At 45.4% G+C, this 22571-nt stretch overlaps 1 protein-coding gene across 1 annotated transcript in view; it reads left to right on the top strand.

Moving 5' to 3' along the window:
• Nucleotides 1-22240, top strand: part of LOC113264754 (coiled-coil domain-containing protein 162-like) — a 53023-nt gene extending 30783 nt beyond the window's left edge. Inside the window, exons 9-18 of the mRNA XM_026511665.4 lie at nt 6352-6501; nt 7330-7383; nt 8131-8298; nt 10372-10524; nt 10717-10896; nt 11544-11696; nt 13111-13320; nt 16732-16852; nt 19977-20104; nt 22048-22240. Of these exons, the coding sequence (XP_026367450.3) occupies nt 6352-6501; nt 7330-7383; nt 8131-8298; nt 10372-10524; nt 10717-10896; nt 11544-11696; nt 13111-13320; nt 16732-16852; nt 19977-20104; nt 22048-22158 (1428 nt within the window). The 3' untranslated portion in view covers nt 22159-22240. The remainder of the gene's footprint in view (nt 1-6351; nt 6502-7329; nt 7384-8130; nt 8299-10371; nt 10525-10716; nt 10897-11543; nt 11697-13110; nt 13321-16731; nt 16853-19976; nt 20105-22047) is intronic.
• The last annotated feature ends 331 nt before the right edge of the window (nt 22241-22571 follow it).

Genomic DNA, 22571 nt, shown 5'->3' with positions numbered 1-22571 from the left:
TAATATGTACAATACACATACACACAGTCCTTGGAGCTTTCAACTGTTGACTTGACTATTTCTAAACATTGCTGAAAAGGCAGAATGAGAGAGTGTGTGTGGATATTTGGCCAGAGCTTTCAGGATCATTAACAGATGAAGCATAAGAACAGGTAGATATGATATAAGGTAGATATAAGAACAGGTAGATATGATATAAGGTAGATATGAATCCAGTTGCCTTTGAAATTCAACCATTTTTTAAAAACCTGAGTTAGCAAAACATGCTTAATTTTTTAAAACAATCTCTCCCTCAAAGTTATATTTTTCTAAGCTCTTCAAATATTCCCCATAATTTTATAATAAATCCCTCAGTTTTTAACGACGAGGTAGAGAATTCACTAGCTTGGTTGGGGACACATTTTTCCTCAGAGCTTGATGATTTTACACTTTATTTCATTTAAGCTTTCAATTATACCCAAATGTGGTCCTGTGTATTCTGATGACGGGGTGAAGTGGTTCCTTTTGGTCCCTGCAGCTCAGAGGTTCTCCACCAGAGGTACACAGGTGATGACGGTGGGACATGCTTAGAAACAGGCCTGAAGCAAAAAATTTTATGGTTCTCCTTAAAAAAAAGGAGGAAATTCTGACACGTGCTTATCATGGATGAAGCTTAAAGACCTTATGCTCAGTGAAAAAAGCCGGTCACAAAAGCATAAACGCTGCATGATTGCACTTCTGTGAAGTACCCACAGTAGTCAAATTCACAGAGACAGAAAGTAGAATGGTGGTTGTTAGGAGCTGAGGGGAGGGGGAATGGGGAGCTGGTGATTAGTGGCAACAAGAGTTTCAGTTGTGCAAGATGAAAAGAGTTCTAGAGATTGATTGTACAACAGTGTGAATGTACTTAATGCCACTGAACTTTACACTTAAAAACTGGTTAAATGGTGGTGCCTGGCTGGCTCAGTTGGTAGAGCATGTGACTCTTAATCTCGGGGTCAAGAGTTCGAGCCCTACCTTGAGTGTGGAGATTACTTAAAAAAAAAATGGTTTCAATGGCAAATGTTATGGGATGTATATTTTACCACAATAAAAATGAACAAAAATTTTGTGGCTCAAGATCTGCTCAACCCCTCTGTATATACTCTACTCCAACATTGCAGATGGGATTGTCTAGGAAAGAAATGCGGGTATTAGGGCAAACCCCTATCAGGTATAACTGAAACCCAAGGCACACTGCCTGCCAGTGTCTTGGAATAAGAGGACAGTAGGAGGTTAGATTCCTCCAAACTCTATGCCTGATGGACGTCTAGTTTCTTCCAGATCATCTGCAATGACAGGGAACTCACTCTCTTCCAAACCCACCCACCCTCCCCGGCCATTCCTGGCAGCTCTTGTTTCCAGCAGCTCCTACTGAGGTGGCTTTGGCCTCCCAACCACCTACATCATGGATCCTAGTTCTGTCCCTGCGACACCACAGATCATGGTTCTGACCCCTCCCAACAAGCCTTTAGATATCTAAAGGCAGGTCAGTCAGAGAAACTTAATTAGCAATTAACTATTGCTAGCATGTGTGAAGCCTCGGTAAAATTACAACGAAGGAACTGTTCTGGTAGCACAAACCCTAACGGGTGCCCCTCTGGGTGGTGGGTTACAAATCCTTATCCCTTTCTCCAGATCGGTGCTGCCCAAGCCAGGGCGCGTGAGCTGGAAAAGGGAGCAGGCGCTGTGCTCCTCCCTCACCTGGGTGCCCCTGGGCAGAGGACCCGAGCCCAGGCTTCTCTTCTTCAGACTAAACCTTCAACCACTTTATATGAGCAGCCCTCCCATCCTGGTCGGTCCCCTCTAAATTCAAGATCATCTGACCAGTGGAAAGCATACTTGTCTGTGTTTCTGCTTTGATTCATGCCCATGAGTGTGCTAGATATTGGCAGCTGCTTCATGGATGACTCATTAGGCTAATGGTCGTCTGAAGCCCACACATTGCCTTCAGGCATTCTGCTGCTGCCATATTACTTGCTTTGTTCTTATTCAGTTTGGTCCACTCTGAACTTCTTGAAGTCTTTTTAAAAATCTGGATTTTTATTATCCAGCATACTCTCTCTCCCTCCCAGGTTCATGTCAGCCTGCTCTTGGTATCCTCATTCAAGTCATTACTAACAGTGTATGCCAGGACTGGCCCCAAGCCCTGTGCTACTCCCTCAGGGTCCCCTTCAGGCTGACCACACTCTCTGGGCACAGTCTTTCCGTGGCCAGTAGCCCATCCATTGTCCTGTCACCCAGACTATGCTCTTCATTGGACATTGATGTCCATCTCTGTTGATGTACATCTCCATTGATGTCCAAGGACATCATGAGGAACCTTTCTAGATATCCTGCTGAAATCCAGGTACACCTCCTGTGCTATATTTCCTGAGGAAAAGGTTCATCTGACCTGATTTTTTTTGAATCCATATTGGCCTCTAGTGATCTTTGCTTCCTTCTCCAAATTCTAGAAAACCAGTCTTTCACAATCAGTTCTAACATCTTGCCCAAATTTTATACCAGCCACACTGACCTAAAGTTAGAGACTGACCTTTACTGCAAATCAGAACTATAGTAGTCTATTGTGTGGATTCCAGAACCATTTCCATTCGTATGCCAAAAGTCATTCACTCATTTAGCAAGTGTTTATAGATCTCCTATTTTTTTTCTAGGCACTTTATTAGATTAAAGGCAAAAGGTACAGTTCTTGCTCTCAAAAAACTTTGGTATCAGGTGACCCAGAAGTGTCAGGAAAAGGCACTTTACATTAAATGCTTTGAGATAGGCATACACAGGAGCTATAACCTACCTAGGAGGTAGGAAAGAAATAGTCAGGGAAGACTTCCTAGAGGAGGTGTTGTCTGGGCCAAGTCTTAAAGCACAAATAGGAGCCAGATGAACAGGAGCTGGGAAAGGAAGGCAGAGAAATCTAAGAAGGGAGTATAGCAGAGTTCAGAGGAAGACATTGAAAAGGTGGGCAGGGCCAGTTGCTGAATGGCCTTGTGGGCAATCCTTAGGAGTCTGGATTTCATCCCAGAGTCAGTGGGAAGTCACTGAAGCATTTTGTCAGCAGAGGTGGGGTTTATAAACATCATCAAAACACCTTGTGTATGCCTGATATTAGACTAATTATGAGGGGCTCCAAGGTGAAACAAACCACAGAAGAGTAATTTGCTCCCAGCAAAGCCAGACTTTTGCCATAACAAGACCTAGCACCTGCCATGCTTCACCCCAGGCTGGCTCTCTAGAAGAATCTGGTGATTTTCCAGCCAGTGCCATTCATCATAGTTCAGGTTTAACTGTTGGTGAAGGAATCAGCCCACTGGAGGGCATGGTCTTCACTCTGTGGTTTTTATGGAACCCAAGGGCCTGCCCTGAAAGAGAAGTTGGCGGATGAACCCACTTCATGTTGCATTTTGACACAGAGCTGACATTTAGTGACCTAGGGAGGCAAGGGTAGGTTGAAGAACAGCTTTTAAGAAACACAATAACAAAATACGATTTTTCTGGCCTCTGGAGATGCTCAAGGGAGTCCTGGCCTTTCCTACACCCTGGTGTAACAAACTCACCCAGACATGCCTCACCCTTACTGGGTAAAGTATCACACTGGCTAAGAGGGGATGGTAGAAGGCCACTGAGGCTCAAGTCTACATTTCTGTCTGTTTGGGATCCTATATCTACTATGGGAGCCATGGTGATATTAGTTTGAGAACTGTTTGCCCTGCTAAAAGACTGTTGGAGGCCTTACTGCATGCTTAGGTCCAGAGACTGCTGTCCAGGGCAGTGAAGGATGAGTCACTGTGGCTGATTTCAAGCACTGGGCCCAGCCCACCTGGACAGGGTCACCAACCACACATTGATGGGCTTGAATGTGGTCTCACAACTTCTCAATGTTTTAGGCTTTCATCATATTCAGTCTGGGAAGTGTTTCCTTTGTCATTACTAAACTCACGTAGCCTGGACCTTGTCACTATTAAGAAGTCAAGGGCCAGGGGATAGAATCTTGGTGTTCCTTGCCTTGATGTCAGAAGCTAAATCTGGCTGTCCTCCTGCACATTTTCCAGAGCAGGATGGATTGCCCTCACTCCCACTCCCCTTAAGGGGCCCCTTGAGGAGTCCCCAGAGGATGAGGGAGGGAGGCTGAGTGCCCTCCCCTGACTGCTTGGCTCCTGTTCATTAAATTCCCCATGAACGGAGGGGTTCGTCTACGGTTTCCATTCCGCATCTCTTCAATGTACCCTGCCAAGCTGCTTTACAAAAGCTTTACTATCTTTTCATTAGGGTATACATTTTATTTATATGTACATTTTCATACATAATTATCTTAATTGTGTATACATGTTATGATTATATTAGAAAATAAAAATATGATGTATTAGAAAATAGACTCATTAGCTTATCCTCATTGATAACTACTATTATTATTTTGGCATATTTCCTTCCAAACTTTATCATTTTTTTTTATTCATTAACTTTTTAAAACCAAATTAGATTATTCTTTATGCCCTTTTATTATAGTGTACTGATTTTCACTTGAGTACATGTTATCAACATGTTTCCTTGTCAATAAACATTTATGCCCACAGCATAATTTTTGATGGCTGTCTTGTATTTTGTTGTACAGATGGGTGAGAAAGATTCAACCTGTTTCCCTTTATTTAGGCACTTTTGATCGTTTCCATTTCACTTTTTGTTGGAAAGGCTACTATAAAGAACATTTGCTTACATATACTTTTGTGCGTCACTTTTATTATCCCCCAAAGATGAAGTTCTGGAAGAGGAATTACTGGGCCAAAGGGCATGAGCATTTTAAAATCTTTTCACAGATACAGCTAGTCTGCCCTCCAGAATGCCACCCTGATGTCCCTTGCCGTCAGAGGTGGTGAGCGAGCCACTTCCCTCACTCCATCCATACTGAGTTCTATCACTGCCATCTCTGCTAGTTTGTCTCAGTAACTCACCTTGGCAAAGCCTGGCTGGGCTTTCTCTGGAGGTCAGTGGGGGCACTGAGGTTGCACTGATAGGACAGTGTCCTGGGCCTCATGGGGACAATCAAGTCAGAGACACAGGACTCACTCCAGGCCAGAAGCTTCTGTAGCACAGTGCCAGTGAGCCTGGAGCCCTCCTGACCCTGGAAGTGTCACAGATAAAGCTCATGTAAGCATGTGGGCTGGGTCTTGGAGTGGGCCCCCTAAAATACGCAGATATACACACAGACACGCTCACTGATACACAGGGACACACACAGACACAGAGACATATACAGACAACCACAGAGAAACACAGACACACATATACAGATACACTAATGGATACAGACACAGACACACAAACATATCCACAAATGCACGCAGGTGCACTCACCGGTATGGACTCACGGAGACACACCCAAGCACTCACCTGGCCTTGCAGGCCCTTAGCAGGTAGACCTGTCCAATCTTCTACATGTTGGCTCCCATTTCTCTCCAGAGCCAAAATCTAAGCTTGCCGTGGAGGGGTGCGCTTTTCCTCTGTTCCTTAATGGCTACCTCTTCAAAAGGGTGCCTGATCTCTTAGAGGAAGGGAAGGGGTGGGACTGCCAAGAGAGTAGCAGTATGTCCCTTCAACCAGAGCAAGAGGGGCCCCTGCCAGATGCATACTCTTCAGAGGGCTGCTCTGGCTCTTCTCCAGCCCCGTTCTTCCTCACAGCCAAGGGGACATGCCCACTCTGATCTCTGGCCTTCCTTCTAGACCATACTTCAGGAGAGTGGTGCCCTGGAATTCTCCCTGCAAATTCTCCAGATGCTGTTCCCCAGAGGGAGAGTGGGCCTCACTGCCAGTGTGCATGCCCCGGCCTTAAGGGTGGTCCCGGGCAGCTGTGTAGGGGGGTAGATAGCCGGAATGCCTGTTTGCGTGCATGTGAGCACTGTCCGCAGTGTAATGTGGGCCGAAAGGGGAGAAGAGATGGGGTCGTACTGTAAACTATAGGTTGGTGACCAGCTTTCTCCAAGTCACCACATTTTAGCATAGAACCCAGAGTAGTCCAAGAATGATAAAGTCAAACCTGCCCTTCCAAGTTATTTTGAAGATCTATTTTTCAGAGTAGGAGAATTAATAGTTTATTAGTTTAATTTATAACCCTTAAATATCTAGCATACTTAGGTATGTAGCATGTAGGAGTCCATTTGTACTCTCGTCCAGCCCTGCAAATACTAAGAGTGGACAGGAAAGAGAGCCTTGCAAGGACAGAGCCCATGGTTTCCTGTGGCAGAGCAATGGACGTGGGTCTGGGAGCCAAGGCAACGCATGCCCTGGCACGGTGAGGCCGTTCTGCTAGAGCTGCTGTGAATGATGCCCCTTCCTTTTCAGATCACGTTCAGGAAAGACCACCTTGAGGCTTGCCTCCTTTCCTTGGGTTGTGATGTGATGGCAAGAGAACGCAGCAACTTCGAGAGCTACTCCATGTGTTACGAGCATGTGTTAGAGCATGCGAGGCAGAAGCTCTGCCAGAAAGAGCAAGTATGTTCCCAGGGAGACAAGAAGTGTGCGTAGGGAGGCCCAGGACTCACTCCGAAGAGGAGACTAGAACAGAGGGTGGTGGAGGTGTTCTAACGTAAGAACGGAGGGTGAATGGTATCCCCCAAAAGTCTCCGCCCATTGGTTCATTTTCTTAGGCTCTGGTATTCTCAGCTGCAACGGTGATGGGCCAGCAACACTGGGTTGTGTGCCTTGAAGGCACCTAGTGGGGAATATAAAACCTTAGTGACAAGAAGTTGGCCCCCTCCCCCCGGGGAAGATGCATAGCTGACTTTCTCATCTCAGCAAACACAAAGCTCCTTGTGCCGTTCCTGGTCTAGCAGAGGAGCCAGGATCCTTGGGTAAACTCTGTCTTCAGGATGCACATCATGGGGCCCACTGATGAGACTTCCTTAAAATGAGGTCCCACTGGTGGGATCCAAGAGTCACTTCTCCTGTCCTAGATTGCACACTGTTTTAAAATGGATTGCATCAAGGGTTCAGTGTTATATTACTTTTTACCTAAGAAAAGTGCAAAAGTCTGAAGAAAATCAAACTTGGCTTCACCCCTAGTTCGTTTTATCCCCATAGCCAAGTCTTTGGCATCAGTGTGGATACTTGGAAGTTAATGGTATCTTCTGATCTCACGTTAGGCGTCCTTAAGTCCAGTGGGGCAACAAGTGCAGTCGGGCTCCAGATGGAGCCCGAGGATCTGAAAATGAAGCTCCATCAACACAAATAGGAGGTGTGTGGAGCACGTTGTGCTGGACTGAGCCATGGTTGGAGGAACAGATGTTTGAGTTTGGTTGTACATTGTTTTCTCCTCCTCAGGAATTAGATATTATACGAAGAGGTTCAGACCCACCTGAAGACAACGCTGGTCAGGTAGGTCCATTCTTACCAAAAAGCTTCTCTTTTCCAGCTCACAAATCCACATTGTCAGCGGTAGCCAGACAGGGGACTTCCTAGTGTCTTTTTCTTGTGCCTTCGTCAAGAGTGGCCTATAGATATATATGGTGACTAACATAATATAATTTAAAAAATCTTATAATAATAATAATAATAATAATAAAGAGTGGCCTGTAGAAGTCTCATCAATGGACATCCACCGCAGAAACACCTAAGGAGAGTGCTTTCACTTTTTAAGCAATGAGGACTTTCTTATTCTTAGTTTTTTGGTGGCTTGTGTTATTTTTTATTGCTTTGATTTTTCTTTTTTTGTTGTTATTTTGGGGTTGGGGTTGGGGGCTTCATTTGTTTTCTTTTGAGGCCAGTTTAAGTGAATTCCAAAGAAAGGTATTTGGGTTGAGGAGTTAAAGAAGGCCTGTTTGGAAATGGGGGCGAAGACAGCTGAAGTATTTTATCCAATTAAAAAGTGCTTAAGTGTGTGTCTTCTGGGGTCATTCATTCAGCAACTGTTCATCGGACAACTACGATGTGTCTGGCACTGTTCCGAGACCCTTAAACCAACCGGAGATTCTTCCACCCATATCTGTCCAACAGGATGCTTGCCTCTTTCATTAGATTCAGGGTAGAAGAGAAGATCTGACACTGATATACAGAGATCTAGTCTGTGGTGGCAGTTTGGATTGCTTGGTTTATCTTCCATTAAAACAATATGTCTGCCATCAGGTGGCGGAGCTCAGTCATACTATGATCATGGAAATCACTGCTCTGAGGGCTCGACTCACAGACTTGGAAGAGGAGAATCTGAATCTCCACAAGCAGATTAGAAAAGAAGTCCAGGAAGAATATGAAGCATTAGTCCAAGCTTTGTTCATGGCGTGTTTGCACATTAAAGTAAGTGACCTGTGTCGGACGTCTGGGCAGTCCTGCGGGAGCCGAGGGTAAGTGACCTCCACGGGCCGCTGCGCACACAGCGATCGAGGACGGAGTGGGCTGTGTGGTGACACAAGCCTGCAAGGCCCGAGAATTCTCCGGTGCTCAGCATCCATGGCAGACAGGGCTCAGCAATGAGTTGTCATTGTTTTGCCACGATAGATGCTGAATTTTAGACAACTTAGATGTTTGCTGTTTTCCTCACTCGGCTGCTGGTTGCCATTGCGCCATCTGATCACTGTTAAGAGAGGGTGGGGAGTGTCTTCTCCGAAACCCCAGCTGTTGATATCACTGTTTTGTCTATCGAGTGTGACCATCCAAACAGGAGAGTGCAGTGCCCTAAGCCAGGCCAGACCCCAGCATGGGTAGCAACAGGGGCCTCCTGAAAGCTCACTGGGCAGATTCAGAATTTGAATTAGCTTTCAGATAGGTTGAAAACTTATGCCTGCCAGCCTGTCTCTCACATCCAGTGTCCGGGAGCTGCTGGCCTATCAGGGAAGGTCGTCCATCCAGAAGAGTAGTGATGGGGTGTCCACGTGCCCACAGCACAGGGGAAGCCTGTCGCTTTCTTATGATGTTTGAGCTGCTGTAAGACAGAGGTCCTAAAATGGGCCATCACAGAGCCTGGTAGCTGCTCCACATGTGAATTTCAGTACAAACCCGCCCCCTCTTCTGCTATCAGACGTTTCCCAGAACCGGCTCCCAATGAGTCCTTACTTCATTGTCTCTTCTGGGGCATTCCAGGGTGTCCCTGAGGCTGTTGCATTGAGAGAACCTTCCACCAGTGCTCTGCTTGGTGGATACCAGAGAGGATCGGAGATTCCTTCTTACTTATGAAGGATCCACAAAATACAAGTGCTTACAAATATTGTAAGGTCAAAACGAAAGTGCACTGGGCCTGGTACTGCAGGAGGGGGTGAACAGACAGTGAAGTCTGGAATTTGCTAAGTCATCTTTTGGGTATGAAATTATTGAAAATTTTCCTAATTTTTTTTTAACTTATGCCAGATTCCTAGACAGAAAGTGGATTCTCTATTTCTCCCAGGCTAAACTAGTTACACAGCTCCTCCCCTACCCAACCCACAGCAGAGAATCCCTGTTCTACAACCAGGGTCCCAAGTAGGTAGTGAAGCTTTTGCTGTGTGGCCAGCAGCCAGACTTCCTGCCATGGCTGCCCAGCTGGGCAGTATCCTCCTGCTCTCCTCTCCAGGGAAGTGGTTCAGAGATGAGAGGTCACCCAACTCTCCCCCCTCACCCGAGGATGCAGGATCTGTAGTTGTACTTAGCAATGATCAAGCCATTCTACCACAAGCCATTATCCATAAGCCATTCAGAGCAGCCTGTTTCGGGGAGCCTGGGTGGCTCAGTCGTTAAGCGTCTGCCTTCGGCTCAGGGCGTGATCCCGGAGTTCTGGGATCGAGCCCCGCATCAGGCTCCTCCATTGGAAGCCTACTTCTTCCTCTTCCACTCCCCCTGCTTGTGTTCCCTCTCACGCTGGCTATCTCTATCTCTGTCAAATAAATAAATAAAATCTTAAAAAAAAAAAAAGACAGCCTGTTTCATAGTGAGATTTCTGCTGGAACCTAAATAGGAAAGTAGCCTGCCTGGTTCCTTCCTCTACTTTATCTATTTTTAATGTAGTTCCTCATTAGTGGCTTATCTATAGTGTTTTATCTGGTCGGATTCTGCTGAGTCAACCTGATAACGAAAATCCCTAGGTTCAAATTCTCAAGCAACCTTTTGGGAGAGGAGGGGTGATTCAGTTTTCTACCTGGGACCTTCCGCTTTTCCATCCACTCAACTTCCCTTGGCACCTGACAACCTGGGCTCTAAGATGTGTAGGGTCCACATGATGAGGCCCTGTGGATCGTAGACAATGCTAAAGGGGCTGCTAGGGAGACTTCCAGATAATACCTGATGGAATAATTGGGTGGATGATTTTTTCACGGGAAATCATTTCTGAAAGTTGGGTTTCAGAAGGCAAAATGACTCTTCTTCCACTGCCCTTCCTGAACTTGAGTCTGCAATTTGCAGGAAAAGCTGGACGAGAATCAGATTAATTTGATCCAGAACGTGTGTGAGCTCATCGGTGAAGTAAGAACAGAAGGGATTGACAATTTGAAAGAACTAAAGAAAAAATGGGGCTCTGCCAGACCTGATGAAGGAATGAAAGAAAACTCAGCCAAAGTACGTGATTTCATTTAGCAATGGGGTACCAGCATTTCATCCCAGCATCTGACCCCTAGCTCACTCTGTATGCATTCCAGTCTGGTTTCCCGAGAAAGCGTTGCATCAGGCATTTAAAAGGGGGCACTGGGGCTCACTGCACAATTGTGTCATCCTCTGGAATTCATGGTCTGATGTGCCCTTCCCTCCCAGGGAGAAGTGTTGGGGGCAGCCTTTTCTGAAAGTGAGCCTTCTCAGCAGGAGCAGCTGCAGGCCTTGGAGCAGGACAACAGCAGCCTGGCTGCGCTGGTGTGCAAAGTGAGGAGCCTGGGCCACTGGAGGCTGGCTGTGCAGCAGGCTCGCTTCCAGGGCCAGCTGCACAGGGCAGAGAAGGTGAGCGTGAGGGGAGGGAGGCCCCGCCCCGGCCCCGCCCCGGCCGGCAGTGGCGAGGTGGGTGGCGGGCCGGCCTCCTTGGCGGCAGCTGCCGCACTGGTGTCCTGGTGGCGGGTGGCGAGACCAACCCTCTTAAAGGATCTGACGACTGGGGAGTTTTCATGGGAAGTGGCAATGTGTCAGAGCCTCCAGGGAAACAGGAAAGAGCCAGAACTAAATGGCAAAGAAGCAAACGGGAGAACAGATGAGAGAATTTAGCAGGAGAGAAGGGGAAAGATGGAGGGGGAGACTTTACCAAGGGCTTGAGGCAGCTTCATCAAAATATACTGCAGATCTTTGAGTTTCAAACCTGATTATCTGAGGAAAATGAAGTAACAAAATAAATCGAAAATCTACCTCAAAGCAAATTGAAACCAAAGCACATAATATTAGTGGTTTGGACACTTTCACTTAGTGTTTCTGAAAGCCTTTACTCTGATCTGTCACACTGTTCTTAAGTGAAGACACAGAGGAAGTGACCGGTGGGAGCTCCTTTCTACCGGAAGCTTTAAAAATGATAGATAACCAAAGTGGTCTAGAGACTTATGAAACAAAAGCTATGGAAAGGAAACTTATTTCCTATCTCACTGTGTTTGGGACGTTCACAGGAAGCTGTGCAAAGTAAAAAAGAGTGTTTGAACCTCCAGCTAATGGCAGAACGAGAAGTGGCTTTATTTCGTCAACAGTTGCCGGCTCTACGGCAGGCCCTGGCCAGGGCTCAGGCCGACAACACGAGGATGCGCAAGCAACGGGATCACCAGGTATCCGTGCCCCAGAAGCCCTCTCCCTCCCTCTCTCTGAACTCGCTCTGCAAAGGCGCATGTGGCCCTGGAAGCACCACGTGCTGCCTGGAGCAGTCAGCGGGGGGCATGGCCAGAGAACCGTGGTCCAGACCTCAGCTTCCCTTCTTCCTCCTCTCTAACCCAGCAACCAAGGAGACTGGCCAAAAGGCTTTTGTTTTTATTCGTATTTGGCTAAGATGGGGAAGTACTACCCATAGAAAAGATCATTCTTCCGTGTATAGTGTGTATGTGTGTGTGTTTCTCTGAGGATCTTATTACCCAGAGGGCATCTTGGGGTGTAGGTCTCTGCCCTTGACAGGGTCCTTCCATCTCCAGGCACACTTTCCATCTTTGTGCACGTGGAGTGTGGCCTAGCCATCAGCACTGTTCCCCAAACAGTCTCGGGTCCTTTCCGGATGACCCATACCAAGTCTTCATTTCAGAAGTTACTGCTGCTCCGTAGGGGCTGGCACCGAACTAAACGTGCTTCCAAGTGTAAGCTCCTGACAGCTGGGCCAACTCTCTGAGCATGAAGGAAGCAGAGAGACCCGAGGTTTAGAGACAGAAGAGCCGAGTTTAAATAAAAGCCTGGGAAAGCTGGGCATATTTAAAACATAACATGTAATTTGTTCCTTTTAGACCCTACATCCTCCATTATTGTGCACCAGGTGAATGATGGTGTGTAATTATGTAAACTGTAACATCGCCATACAAGTAGCATCAGCATTAGTACCATAACTGAGGTTGGATCCTCTGGTGCTTATGGTGCTACTGATGAGAAAAATTTCAGAACAGGACCAGATTATTACGACTCTTTTCCTTATTTTAACCATCTGGAACCTGGCTTCCCCAGAGCTATTCTGGAAGTCAAAACAGAGGCAAGATTACAACCTCCCTCGTTCACTCATTACGTGAGTGACGTCACCCCTTCTTCCCGGACTAACCCTTCCCTGCCGTCTTGTGATAAATGCTCAGTGACACCGTACGTGTGGTTTGTGGTGGATCCCACTATGTGGTTAATAAGCCAAGTAACATACATACTATCGTCACATTTGGGCACCGAAAGTCTGAACTGTTGGACCTGCTATTGCTGGTGGCATCACCACCTGCCTGGCATTTCTTGTTTGTTCCTTTTGTTCCCTCCCCGACTATTGCCTCGGGGCTTACGGTATATGCCAGGCTGGCCTAGATCCTGGTAGTCCTGCTGCCTGCTTGCCCAGAACAGCACAGCTGGGCTCTATGACCCTGAGCCCAGGAGTATGCCACAGAGTCGTGCCCCTGGGTCCTACTGCAGGGGACAGTTATCACGTTGGGCAACTTCTCGTTCCCTGCCTTTCGCTGAGAGGAAAGACTCTGTGCCTTCTTCGTTTCCTTTGGCCTTTTCCTGCCACAGGCTCAACTGCTGAGAGAGCTGCAACACAGAGCGACCCAGGAGGCTCGCCACCGTCAACAGATGGATCTAATGAAAACCTCCAGCATGGAGAAGCTCTTGGAAGATGTGGAGCAAAAGGAACAGCACCTGCAGCTCCTGACGGAAGCGGCGGAGAGGGCTTCCAGACTGGGCCAGCTTCAGCAGAAGAGAAGTCAGAGAGAACTCCAACAGGTAACTCCAGAGAGAGGGAGCAGCCACTCGGAAGCAAGCCATTTGGGATGCACCAGCCAGAGCTGGGGACTTCTGGAATTTTCCATGCCTCTGGTGTCCCCCACCTTTGTCATTTCTAGGCCAACCAGGATAATGGAAGTACTTCTGCCCACACTAGGGTGATGCTTGGGCTGCTTATGGTGAGAGAGGATGATGGCTTCACTGCCTCAAGGCCCAGAATCTTGGCACCTTTATAACCCACGTGAAAAACATGTTTCCACTTGGCTATAATTTTTGAACTAGGGATCCTTTAGAAAATTCCAGCGGTAATCTGGAAAAGCAGCAAGTATTATGGAGGCTATTATAAGAGGATTTGATTCAAGGTGTTTCTGGAACTTCAGAGACAAAAAGGAAAGGCAAAAGCGATTTCCAGACACAATATATTTTTGTTAAATATACCTCTACAGCAAAAAAAGAAGAAAAAAAAGAGGAAGAAACAATAGATGTAGATGTGGATTAATGCAAGTTCCAACAAAGGAGAGCACAGAATGTAATCCGATACAAAGGCAAAGAAGTAGCACTTTCCAGAGCACACACTTCTCATGCATTCACCAAAGGAATAAGTCACTTAATTAATTCACTAGAGATATTAGGAAACAGAAGTTGGAAAGTTAAATTACTGGCCAAGTGTTTCAAGTGCTTAAGGAGATCAATGAGGAGAAGTCTACAAAAATAAATGACAAAAATAAAAAAGGACAAAAATTGAATTGAGGCAATGCTAGAGAAAATATTTGTGGAGAAATGGAGAGAAAAATGAGTAGCTTTAGAATAAACAAAATTAGAATTTCACGTTTATTTTAGGAAAACTCAAACCATGACTTGAATCCTTAAGAAAAAGTTGGTGTCACATATTTATCTTTCAAATTGTGCTTTTCTAAAAAAGCCACAATAATAAGGTGTTAGGGGGCACCTGGTGACTCAACTGGTTGAGCCTCCTATTAGATCTCAGCTCAGGTCTTGATCTCAGGGTCATGAGTTGAGCCCTGCGCTGGGCTCCCCACTGGTTGTGGAGCCTACATAAAAAAACCAGTCAATCAACCAATCAATCAGTCAATCCTCTCTAGCTAACAACTAATTTTTGTCTAATGGTAGAGATTCTAAAAGGAGTCAAAACAAATTCTTTGAGGCTTCTCTCAACAAATACATGATTTAGTATATGTATGTAAAAATCTAAACTACCCCTCTACTCTGCTGGCAGCTCCTGGGCTTACTGTCCTGCTCCCCACCAACTAGCAATCCACCCTCAGCCAGCAAGAGCCCCTACAACCCACAGTGACTTCTTTAATCCATTTCCGACCTCCAATTCCAAGGCCAGATTTGGACCATCTGACCTTGGAGATCATGATTGTCCTTGCCTACCTCCTGCTCCTGGGGAGACCATTAAGAGCAGAGGCCCTAAAGTCAGACTTCCTGATTCACCCCCTGTTTCACATGCAGGGCCCCACTGCATGAGTTTAGGCTAGATGGTGGTCTCTCTGTGCTTCAGTCTCCACGTCGGTACAATGGAGAACAATATACTCATTTCATGGGATTTTTAGAAGGATTAAATCAGGTAATTCAAATGAAGCACTTTGAATTGAAACTGATACACAGCTCTTGATAAATATTGGCTGTATGTCTTTTTGCTGGGAATATGAATGAAGGAAGACAATTTTGCAAACAGATTGACCTGGGTTCAGATCCTGGCTCTGCCCCTAACTGGTTGTGGGATCTTGGGCAAATCACTGCACCTTCCTCTGTGAAGTGGGGTGGGGTCCTTTTTAAGGTCCTAACACAACACAAGGTCCTTCCTAAGCATGTTTCTTTCCTTTGATAATATTTTTCAAATTGGTTTTGCCTCAGCCTGGCTCAGTGGGTCTTGACATGTTTTTCCTGGTTCTCGCCCACGGGGACTGAGGAGCTTACACCAATCCCTGTAGTACAGACAGGGACCTGGGGCCTAATTTGTATTAGGAAGTTTTCCTAACTCTGGGAATCTGATCTTCTAGCTGGAAGTTAAACTACACTTGAGAGCATCTGTACACACAAGAAACTGTCCCTTAACATGTGTAAGATGAGCCTGTGGTCATAGCTTCAAGAGTTGTCATTGGGTCCATGCAGACGAGAGCGGGATTTAGAACATGCGTGACTGAGTTTCTGAGATTAGCACGTGGATGCGTTTGCTAGGTCTGTTACAACGAACCACCGCTAACTGGAAGGCTTCACACAACAGAAATGTGTGCTCCCGCGCTCAGGAGGCCAGGAGCCTGAAATCAAGATGTCGGCTGCTCCTGGGGACACTGAGGAAGAGTCTGTTCTCTGCCTCTCTCCTGGCTTGTGGTGGCTGCCTGGAGTCCTTGACATTCCTTTGACCTATATCTACATCGCTCCCATCTCTGCCTTCCTCATCCGATGGCCCTCGCCCTGTGTCCCTCTGTGTGTCTGAACCCTTTCCTCCTCTTACGAAGGCATCAGTCATTATATGTAAGGCCCATTCCCAATCCAGTATGACTTCATTATAATTTAATTACATCTGCAAAGACTGTTTCCAAGTAAGGTCACCTTTTGAGGTTCTAGGTAGACATGAATTTTTTTTTGGTGGGGGGACACTATTCAATCCACTATACTATTATTGCTTTTTTATACTTATAATTTTATAATATAATTATAATTACATTCCTTTTTATACTTTTAGGTAATTTTTATAATTAAATTACTTTTTATAAGTGACATAAATTTATATTTATATAAATAAAAATATGTTTCAAAAGAAAAAAATACCAGCGATCTCTGCAGATGAGGTGCACTTTGGATCCCGCCACTCTCTGGCTGGGGACTAGGGGTCAGCTGTGCTAGCAAAGGGCCACACAAGTAAATACAAAGGTCACCTCTTGGTAGGGGCCTCATCTAAGGCCTGGGAGACGGTGTGCAGCATATCCCTCCATCAGCATGTCCCTGTGGATAATGAGCTGAGCCAAACATAGAAATCTGGGAGAGAGATTGGGTCTTTCCTCTGCTCAAGCCTGTCCAGGGGCTCCCTCCCATCCCTGTGGTAGTTTCATGGCTTTGACCTACAAGGTCCTCTGTGAACTGGGCCCTTCTCCATTCCTCTCCTCCCCTCCCCTCTGGTGAAATAAACATAAAAGATAAACATTTTCTGAGTGAACTCCTGGCTGTGGGAAGACAATAAGGGGTTCCCAGGGCAGCTCTGCTGCTCTTTGGTTAAGTTCTTGGCCTTCTTGGAGCTCTCGTCATAAGGTTGAGTTCAGCCTGACCAGGACTGTATGAGGACTTGTATGCCTGGGGCAGCCTGGACCCACGCTCTCTCAGGAACCCCGGGAACTAAGGTCTGTACCAAAGTGCATCTCTGCTTCCTAAGCACTTTCCCCTCAGATGAGAAGCCGGCTTGCCCAGGAGCGCAGTGTGAAGCTAGATGCTTTCCAGCGCGTACAGGAGCTACAGAGTCGGCTCAATGACGCTGAGCGATCGTCTGTCCAGATGAGCTCCCCAGGCGGTAAGCCCGTCCCCTCCTAACTTCCTAAATTAGTTCACCTTACAGCACTGACATCCTCTACTAAAAGGTCTTAGTCATAAAAACTGGTATCAGAAGTGTGTCATATACCATTTAAAGAACATTGGATATGTCACTATATTTTGTCTTAATGCCTTGGGACATCAATGACCACATTTCTCAGGTGGTATTTAGAAAGTATATTATGATTCTTTGATGCTGGGGGCTTGAGGAGTCCTACGGAAATGACGATGAAAATAGCCCTCTGTGTAATGTAGCTAGCAAGTAGCATGGAGCAGAGACCAAACCCAGGATGTCTCTAAACTAGCTTCCTCCCCTATAAGTTGAGTCTTTTCTAGATCTATCAAAAATATCATCAAATATCAATAATCACAACTGATTTAGTGTTAAGATCAGCCAAGTCTCTGCTTTTCTGTTCTGGTGTAGCCTGGTGGTTGAACGTGTGAGCTTTGGTTCAAATCCTGGCTCGGGCACTGCTAGCTGCGTGACCTTAGACAGGTTAATTAGCCTCTCTGTAAATTGGGAATATCCACCTCGAAAGGGTATTCTGAGGATGAAGTGAAATCACATGCATCTGTCCCACAGCATAGAAACACGAAATAACTGCAAATCTTGGCTACTGCACTTTCATATGTGTGTGTCCTTTATGTTTGCTTTTGGCTATTTACCAGTTGAATTTATGAGAAAACACAGCCTTTCAGAAACAGAAAGATCAGTGTCAAAGATCAAGGAGACAAAGATGGAGTTACTCTGGGTTTACTAAGAGCAGGGCTGGTGGGGCACCTGGGTGACTCAGTCAGTTAAATGTCTGACACTTGATTTGGGCTCTGGTCATGATCTCAGGGTCCTGGGATCAAGCCTCACATCAGGCCCTACACTTAGCATGGAGTCTGCTTGAGTTCTCTCTCTCCCTCTCGCTCTGCTCCTCCCTCCACTCACACACACTCTCTCTCCCTCTCAAATAAATAAATATTAAAAAAAAGAAAAAAGAAAAAAAGGTCAGGTCTGGGCTCAGCTATAAAGCCCAGGGCCCTCCTTCCTGCCTCTGTGCCTGCTTCCTGGGACCTGACAGCAGGTCTGAGGTTCCCCACCTCAGTTGTCCTGTCCAAAGAGAAAGAACATCAAAAATATCCCCAAGGGCCCTACTTTGGCCACTGACCCTGAGCAGTTCTGTACTTGCACTCCCCTCTCCATACTCCCTGGCATTTTTCTGTCTCTCCCTTGCCCCTCTGCCTCCAGTCCAGCCAAGCATCTTTTTTTTTTTTTTCATTAAGTAAGATCCACACCCAAGGTGGGGCTTGAACTCACCACCCTGAGATCAAGAGTCACATGCTCTACCAGCTGAGCCAGCCAGGTACCCCAGCCAAGCATCTTTTTAATCTCTTTCTGGGTTAACATGTCCTTTCAAACTGCCGTCCATGTCCTCCAACAACTGCACATTTAGGAAAGAGAAGCAGAGGGAGGCACAAGACAGGTAGGGGGCAGAACCCTAATTACCAGGACTGGGGATGTGGCAGAAGTGAAAGAGAAGCCTCTTTCCCTGAAAGCAGAGCTAGAAGTTATTCCTAAACCTCAGCCCCCATCTGTCCCTCTCTCAGTGACAAGATGGGGTTTGTGGAGGACTCCCTGTATGTAGATTCATTAGAGGAGAGGGACTGGGTCATACTTGTCTATTTAGTTCCCAGCCTCCAAGGGGACAGCCTGGTACCATCTACACTATTAGTGCTAAAAGGTAAAAGCCATTCCCATTCCCTTCCCAGCTGTTGTCCAGCTGAAAGCATGAGGTGACTGAGGTCTCTCCTTTCTGTAGAGGTGGTAGCAGCAGCCACCCTGCTCCCCACATTAGAAGCATTAGAGGCAAAGGCAGAGTTAAGGGGCAAGCTCTCTTTACTTGGCATTAGCATGGATTCCCCCTTAGGATCTTGCAACTCCTGGGAAACTATAATATGTTCTCGTGTAGTTACTTCTAAAATGCTTAAGGGGGGTGGGGAATGAAATCACTTGGCTGACGAAAATGTGAAATGTTCAGAGGTAGACTGGCTTAAGTTTGCTTGGTCCGGGTTTGACGTTTTTCACGAGCACTGATCTCTCTCTCGATATCTCTGGGCTCTGAGAACGCTGGGAGCAGAGAGGAAGTGGAGCCCCATGGGAAGCAAGATGGCCGCCATCGCTGTAGCTTCCACCCTTTTTTTCAACTCAAGGAACAAGAGTCAGTGTGGAAATGGGACAGTTAAAAAGAATCAGCCTCAAACAGGCTGACTCCGGTCACGTGCCCGGGTTTGAACAAATCACTAAAGCCAGAGACTAAGATGCTCAGTGGGCTTAGGACCAGCTCACATGTCCCTCCCCTGGAGCCAAGGATGGGGTCAGCTCACTCTCTCATCTTCCCAGCAACTATTTTAAATCTTCCTGGCCTCTTCAGACCTTCAAACACTGTCCTCCTCCCCAGGCAGCACTTTACCTCCAGTTTCACAGAGCAGTTAAAAGCCGTCAGGTGGGAACCCCCTCTATATCTTGAGCCCAGCCCACCTACATTAGATACTCAGCAGCTTCCGCATCCCTCCTAATAAAATGGAAAAGGTGCCCTTTCCCGAGGGCCAACCCGGATGCATGGGATCCCATTTGATCCTACTTTTTCAGGGGCCTTGAACTTATCTTTATCTGCTTTCTCTCTACATACTCGTATTTCCCACCCATCTACCCTTCTAATCTTGTGACCAACCATTATTTATTGAGTCCGTATGTGTCAGGATCATAAAATCCACCATAAAATAAAATTAACATCTATCCGGTTGCTTGAGCCAGAAATCTGGGAGCTGTTCTTTGTCACCCTACAAATCCAGTGAATTACCAAGTCTGATTAATTTGAATATCCCTAAGTCTGTCCACTTCTACCCATCATAATCCAAGTCAGCCATCATATCCTTTTCTTTCACTTGGTCATGTGACCCTCAGGCAAAAGATTCCATCCAGGTTTTGGCAACTTCCCTCAGAGTTGATGAAGCTAGATTAGACACTCATTTTAAGCTCTAAACTTTTGTGGATTAGATCTAGGCCCATACACTGCAACCGGAGATATAATTTAACATTTTTTTTAACATTATAGGCCTTCTACCTCGGGCTCAGTATTCCCTACGTTCTGCTCCCACATCATCCAGACACTCCCAGCAACACCTTTTAAAGACTAATCTTATGAGGGGTAAAATAACAAGAAGGATTCAAAGGCCAGGCACTGTAAGTAATGATAAATGTGATTATATATGTGAAACAATGAAAAATGTAAATATGAAATTATGGTTTTTGGTTCACTTCAAACTTACATTAAAAATATCAGGCTCTTGGGGCGCCTGGGTGGCACAGTGGTTAAGCATCTGCCTTCGGCTCAGGGTGTGATCCTGGCGTTATGGGATCGAGCCCCACATCAGGCTCTTCCACTATGAGCCTGCTTCTTCCTCTCCCGCTCCCCCTGCTTGTGTTCCCTCTCTCGCTGGCTGTCTATCTATGTCGAATAAATAAATAAAACCTTTAAAAAAAATATCAGGCTCTTATCTAGATAGTTGGGTCTAGATAATAAAATTCTGGATTTCTCACAAGGGGAATTTGTTCATGAATTGTTTCTGAATCAATGTGTTTGTGGGAAGAAGGACAATCCAGGGTTTCCCACTCTGCCATCTTGCTGATGCTACTCCTCGGTAATAGAATTCTGGTGATGAAACAGTTCAGCCCCAAAGCACTTACTCAATTACAATTAAATAAATGGATGTGGAAGTCAGTATCAACACCTCATAGTGATATGTCTCTGAATTTCTTTTTTTTCTTCCATCATCTACAATAATTAACTAGCAGCATCAGATCTCTTATCTGAGTTCCCTGGCAGAGCAGAAAGTTTCAGAAGTCATTTTTAAAACATGTGAGAAATCTATCCTCCAGAGAAATTCTTGGAACACAGATTAGGTCAAGGTACAGCACATATGTGAAGATTTTTAAAAATATTTCAGCTTTTAGTTTATGTAAACTAAACTATGTAAAAACACCCTCTTCCACTGCCTTCTCTGCACTACTTTGATAAGTATTATACTCTTTGCCCCATTGTTTTTTAGAATCCCCTCCAGAAGTTTACATGTCAACACATTTAAGAATTCTTGCCTCTTGTTTTGCGAAAAATTAAAAGGAAAAGATTTAATCATATTGTCAGAGAAAATATGCCAATTTTAAGGTCTTTTTTGAGGATGTAATTCTGCAGCTGATGATCTAGTTATTGGACCAAAAATTAGTTGCAGTATTTCTGAACATGAAGTTAAGGGGTCACACACAGAAAGGGAAGAAACAGGTCAGGAACATCCATTCGAGGTCCTTGGACAAATAGGACCACATTATTAATGCCCGCCATTTGCTTGACTTACCAATCTCTGTGCAGTCATCTTTCACCAAAAGGTGAAATTCTAGTATATGTCTGTTTCTGCAAAAGCCTTTTCCAAAAGGAAACAATATTCAGTTGGTATGTATGGGACCACAAGGGCTTTTAAGATTCATTCCACACCCATTTCACTCCAAAGAGCAAGGGTTGCTCTTAAGGAGGTAGTTGGTGATTAAAGCTCATGGTTGAGAAGGCTGCTTAAGTAGCTAACTGCATTTGAGGAGATCAACTGTATTTAGAAGGGTGATGGTCTAAACAGACCCTAATAAATAAGGAAGTGTTTTGTGGCCCATTGGCTTGTGTATGCTCTAAAAACTCCAAGCAAAAAGCCCAAGGTCCAGGAAAGGCACAAAAGAATTGCAGCCTCTTCAAATCTTTCTAAGCTCCAACTTCTTAAGAAAGTCGTAAGGTAAATCAGATAAATACAGATTGAAGAAGAATTTATACATGGCTGGAATGTAAGACCACAAGTGATTTTCTAAAAAACAGAATGCTGCACTAACACAAATGATAAAATATTAAGGAATTTTTAGATTACTCCATGTATAGGATATCTTTTTTCTTTAGATGAAAATGGCTTTCTGTTGATAGATTTAATTTGTGACCAGTTCCCTTTATGACAAGTGGCAAACAAGTATTTGCACACAAATAAGAAGGCACACTGAACGGCCTGCCCCAGACTGGACCGACGACCTCGGTCTCGTGAGTGACAGTGACTTTTGATGATATCTCTAACATCTATTTACTCTTTTTATTACAGGTACCTATTAAACACACAAAAAGGACTGACAACGTCTTTCTACCCAATGTGGCAGAAAATGTTCAATGTTCAACTTTTCAAGTGCACACAGCTCCATCCATAATCCCATAAGGACCTGACTGGTACTCATGTATCCTTTTCCACATTTTATTTCCTTGAGCATTTGAATGAATAAAAATGAGTCTAACCTCCATTAAGCCTTTATTTAATTTTTATTATCAGTACTATGAAGATAGTGTGGAAGAACGAGATGATTATATCCCAAAGGTCCCAGGTGAAGTAGGGTTTGGCCTTAGGTTTTAAGAACTAAGAGTTGTTTCACGTAATGCTAAGTGAAATAAGTCAAGCAGAGAAAGACAACTATCATATGATTTCTCTCATCTATGGAACATAAGAACTAGGAAGATCGGTAGGGGAAGAAAGGGATAAAGAAAGGGGGGGTAATCAGAAGGGGTAATGAAACATGAGAACTATGGACTATGAGAAACAAACTGAGGGCTTCAGAGAGGAGGGGGGTGGGGGAA

Source organism: Ursus arctos, unplaced genomic scaffold (assembly GCF_023065955.2).
Source record: "Ursus arctos isolate Adak ecotype North America unplaced genomic scaffold, UrsArc2.0 scaffold_13, whole genome shotgun sequence".
Classification (NCBI taxonomy): Eukaryota; Metazoa; Chordata; class Mammalia; order Carnivora; family Ursidae; genus Ursus; species Ursus arctos.
The sequence above is the reverse complement of the archived record's forward strand: the minus strand, read 5'-3'. Positions and strand labels throughout refer to the sequence as shown.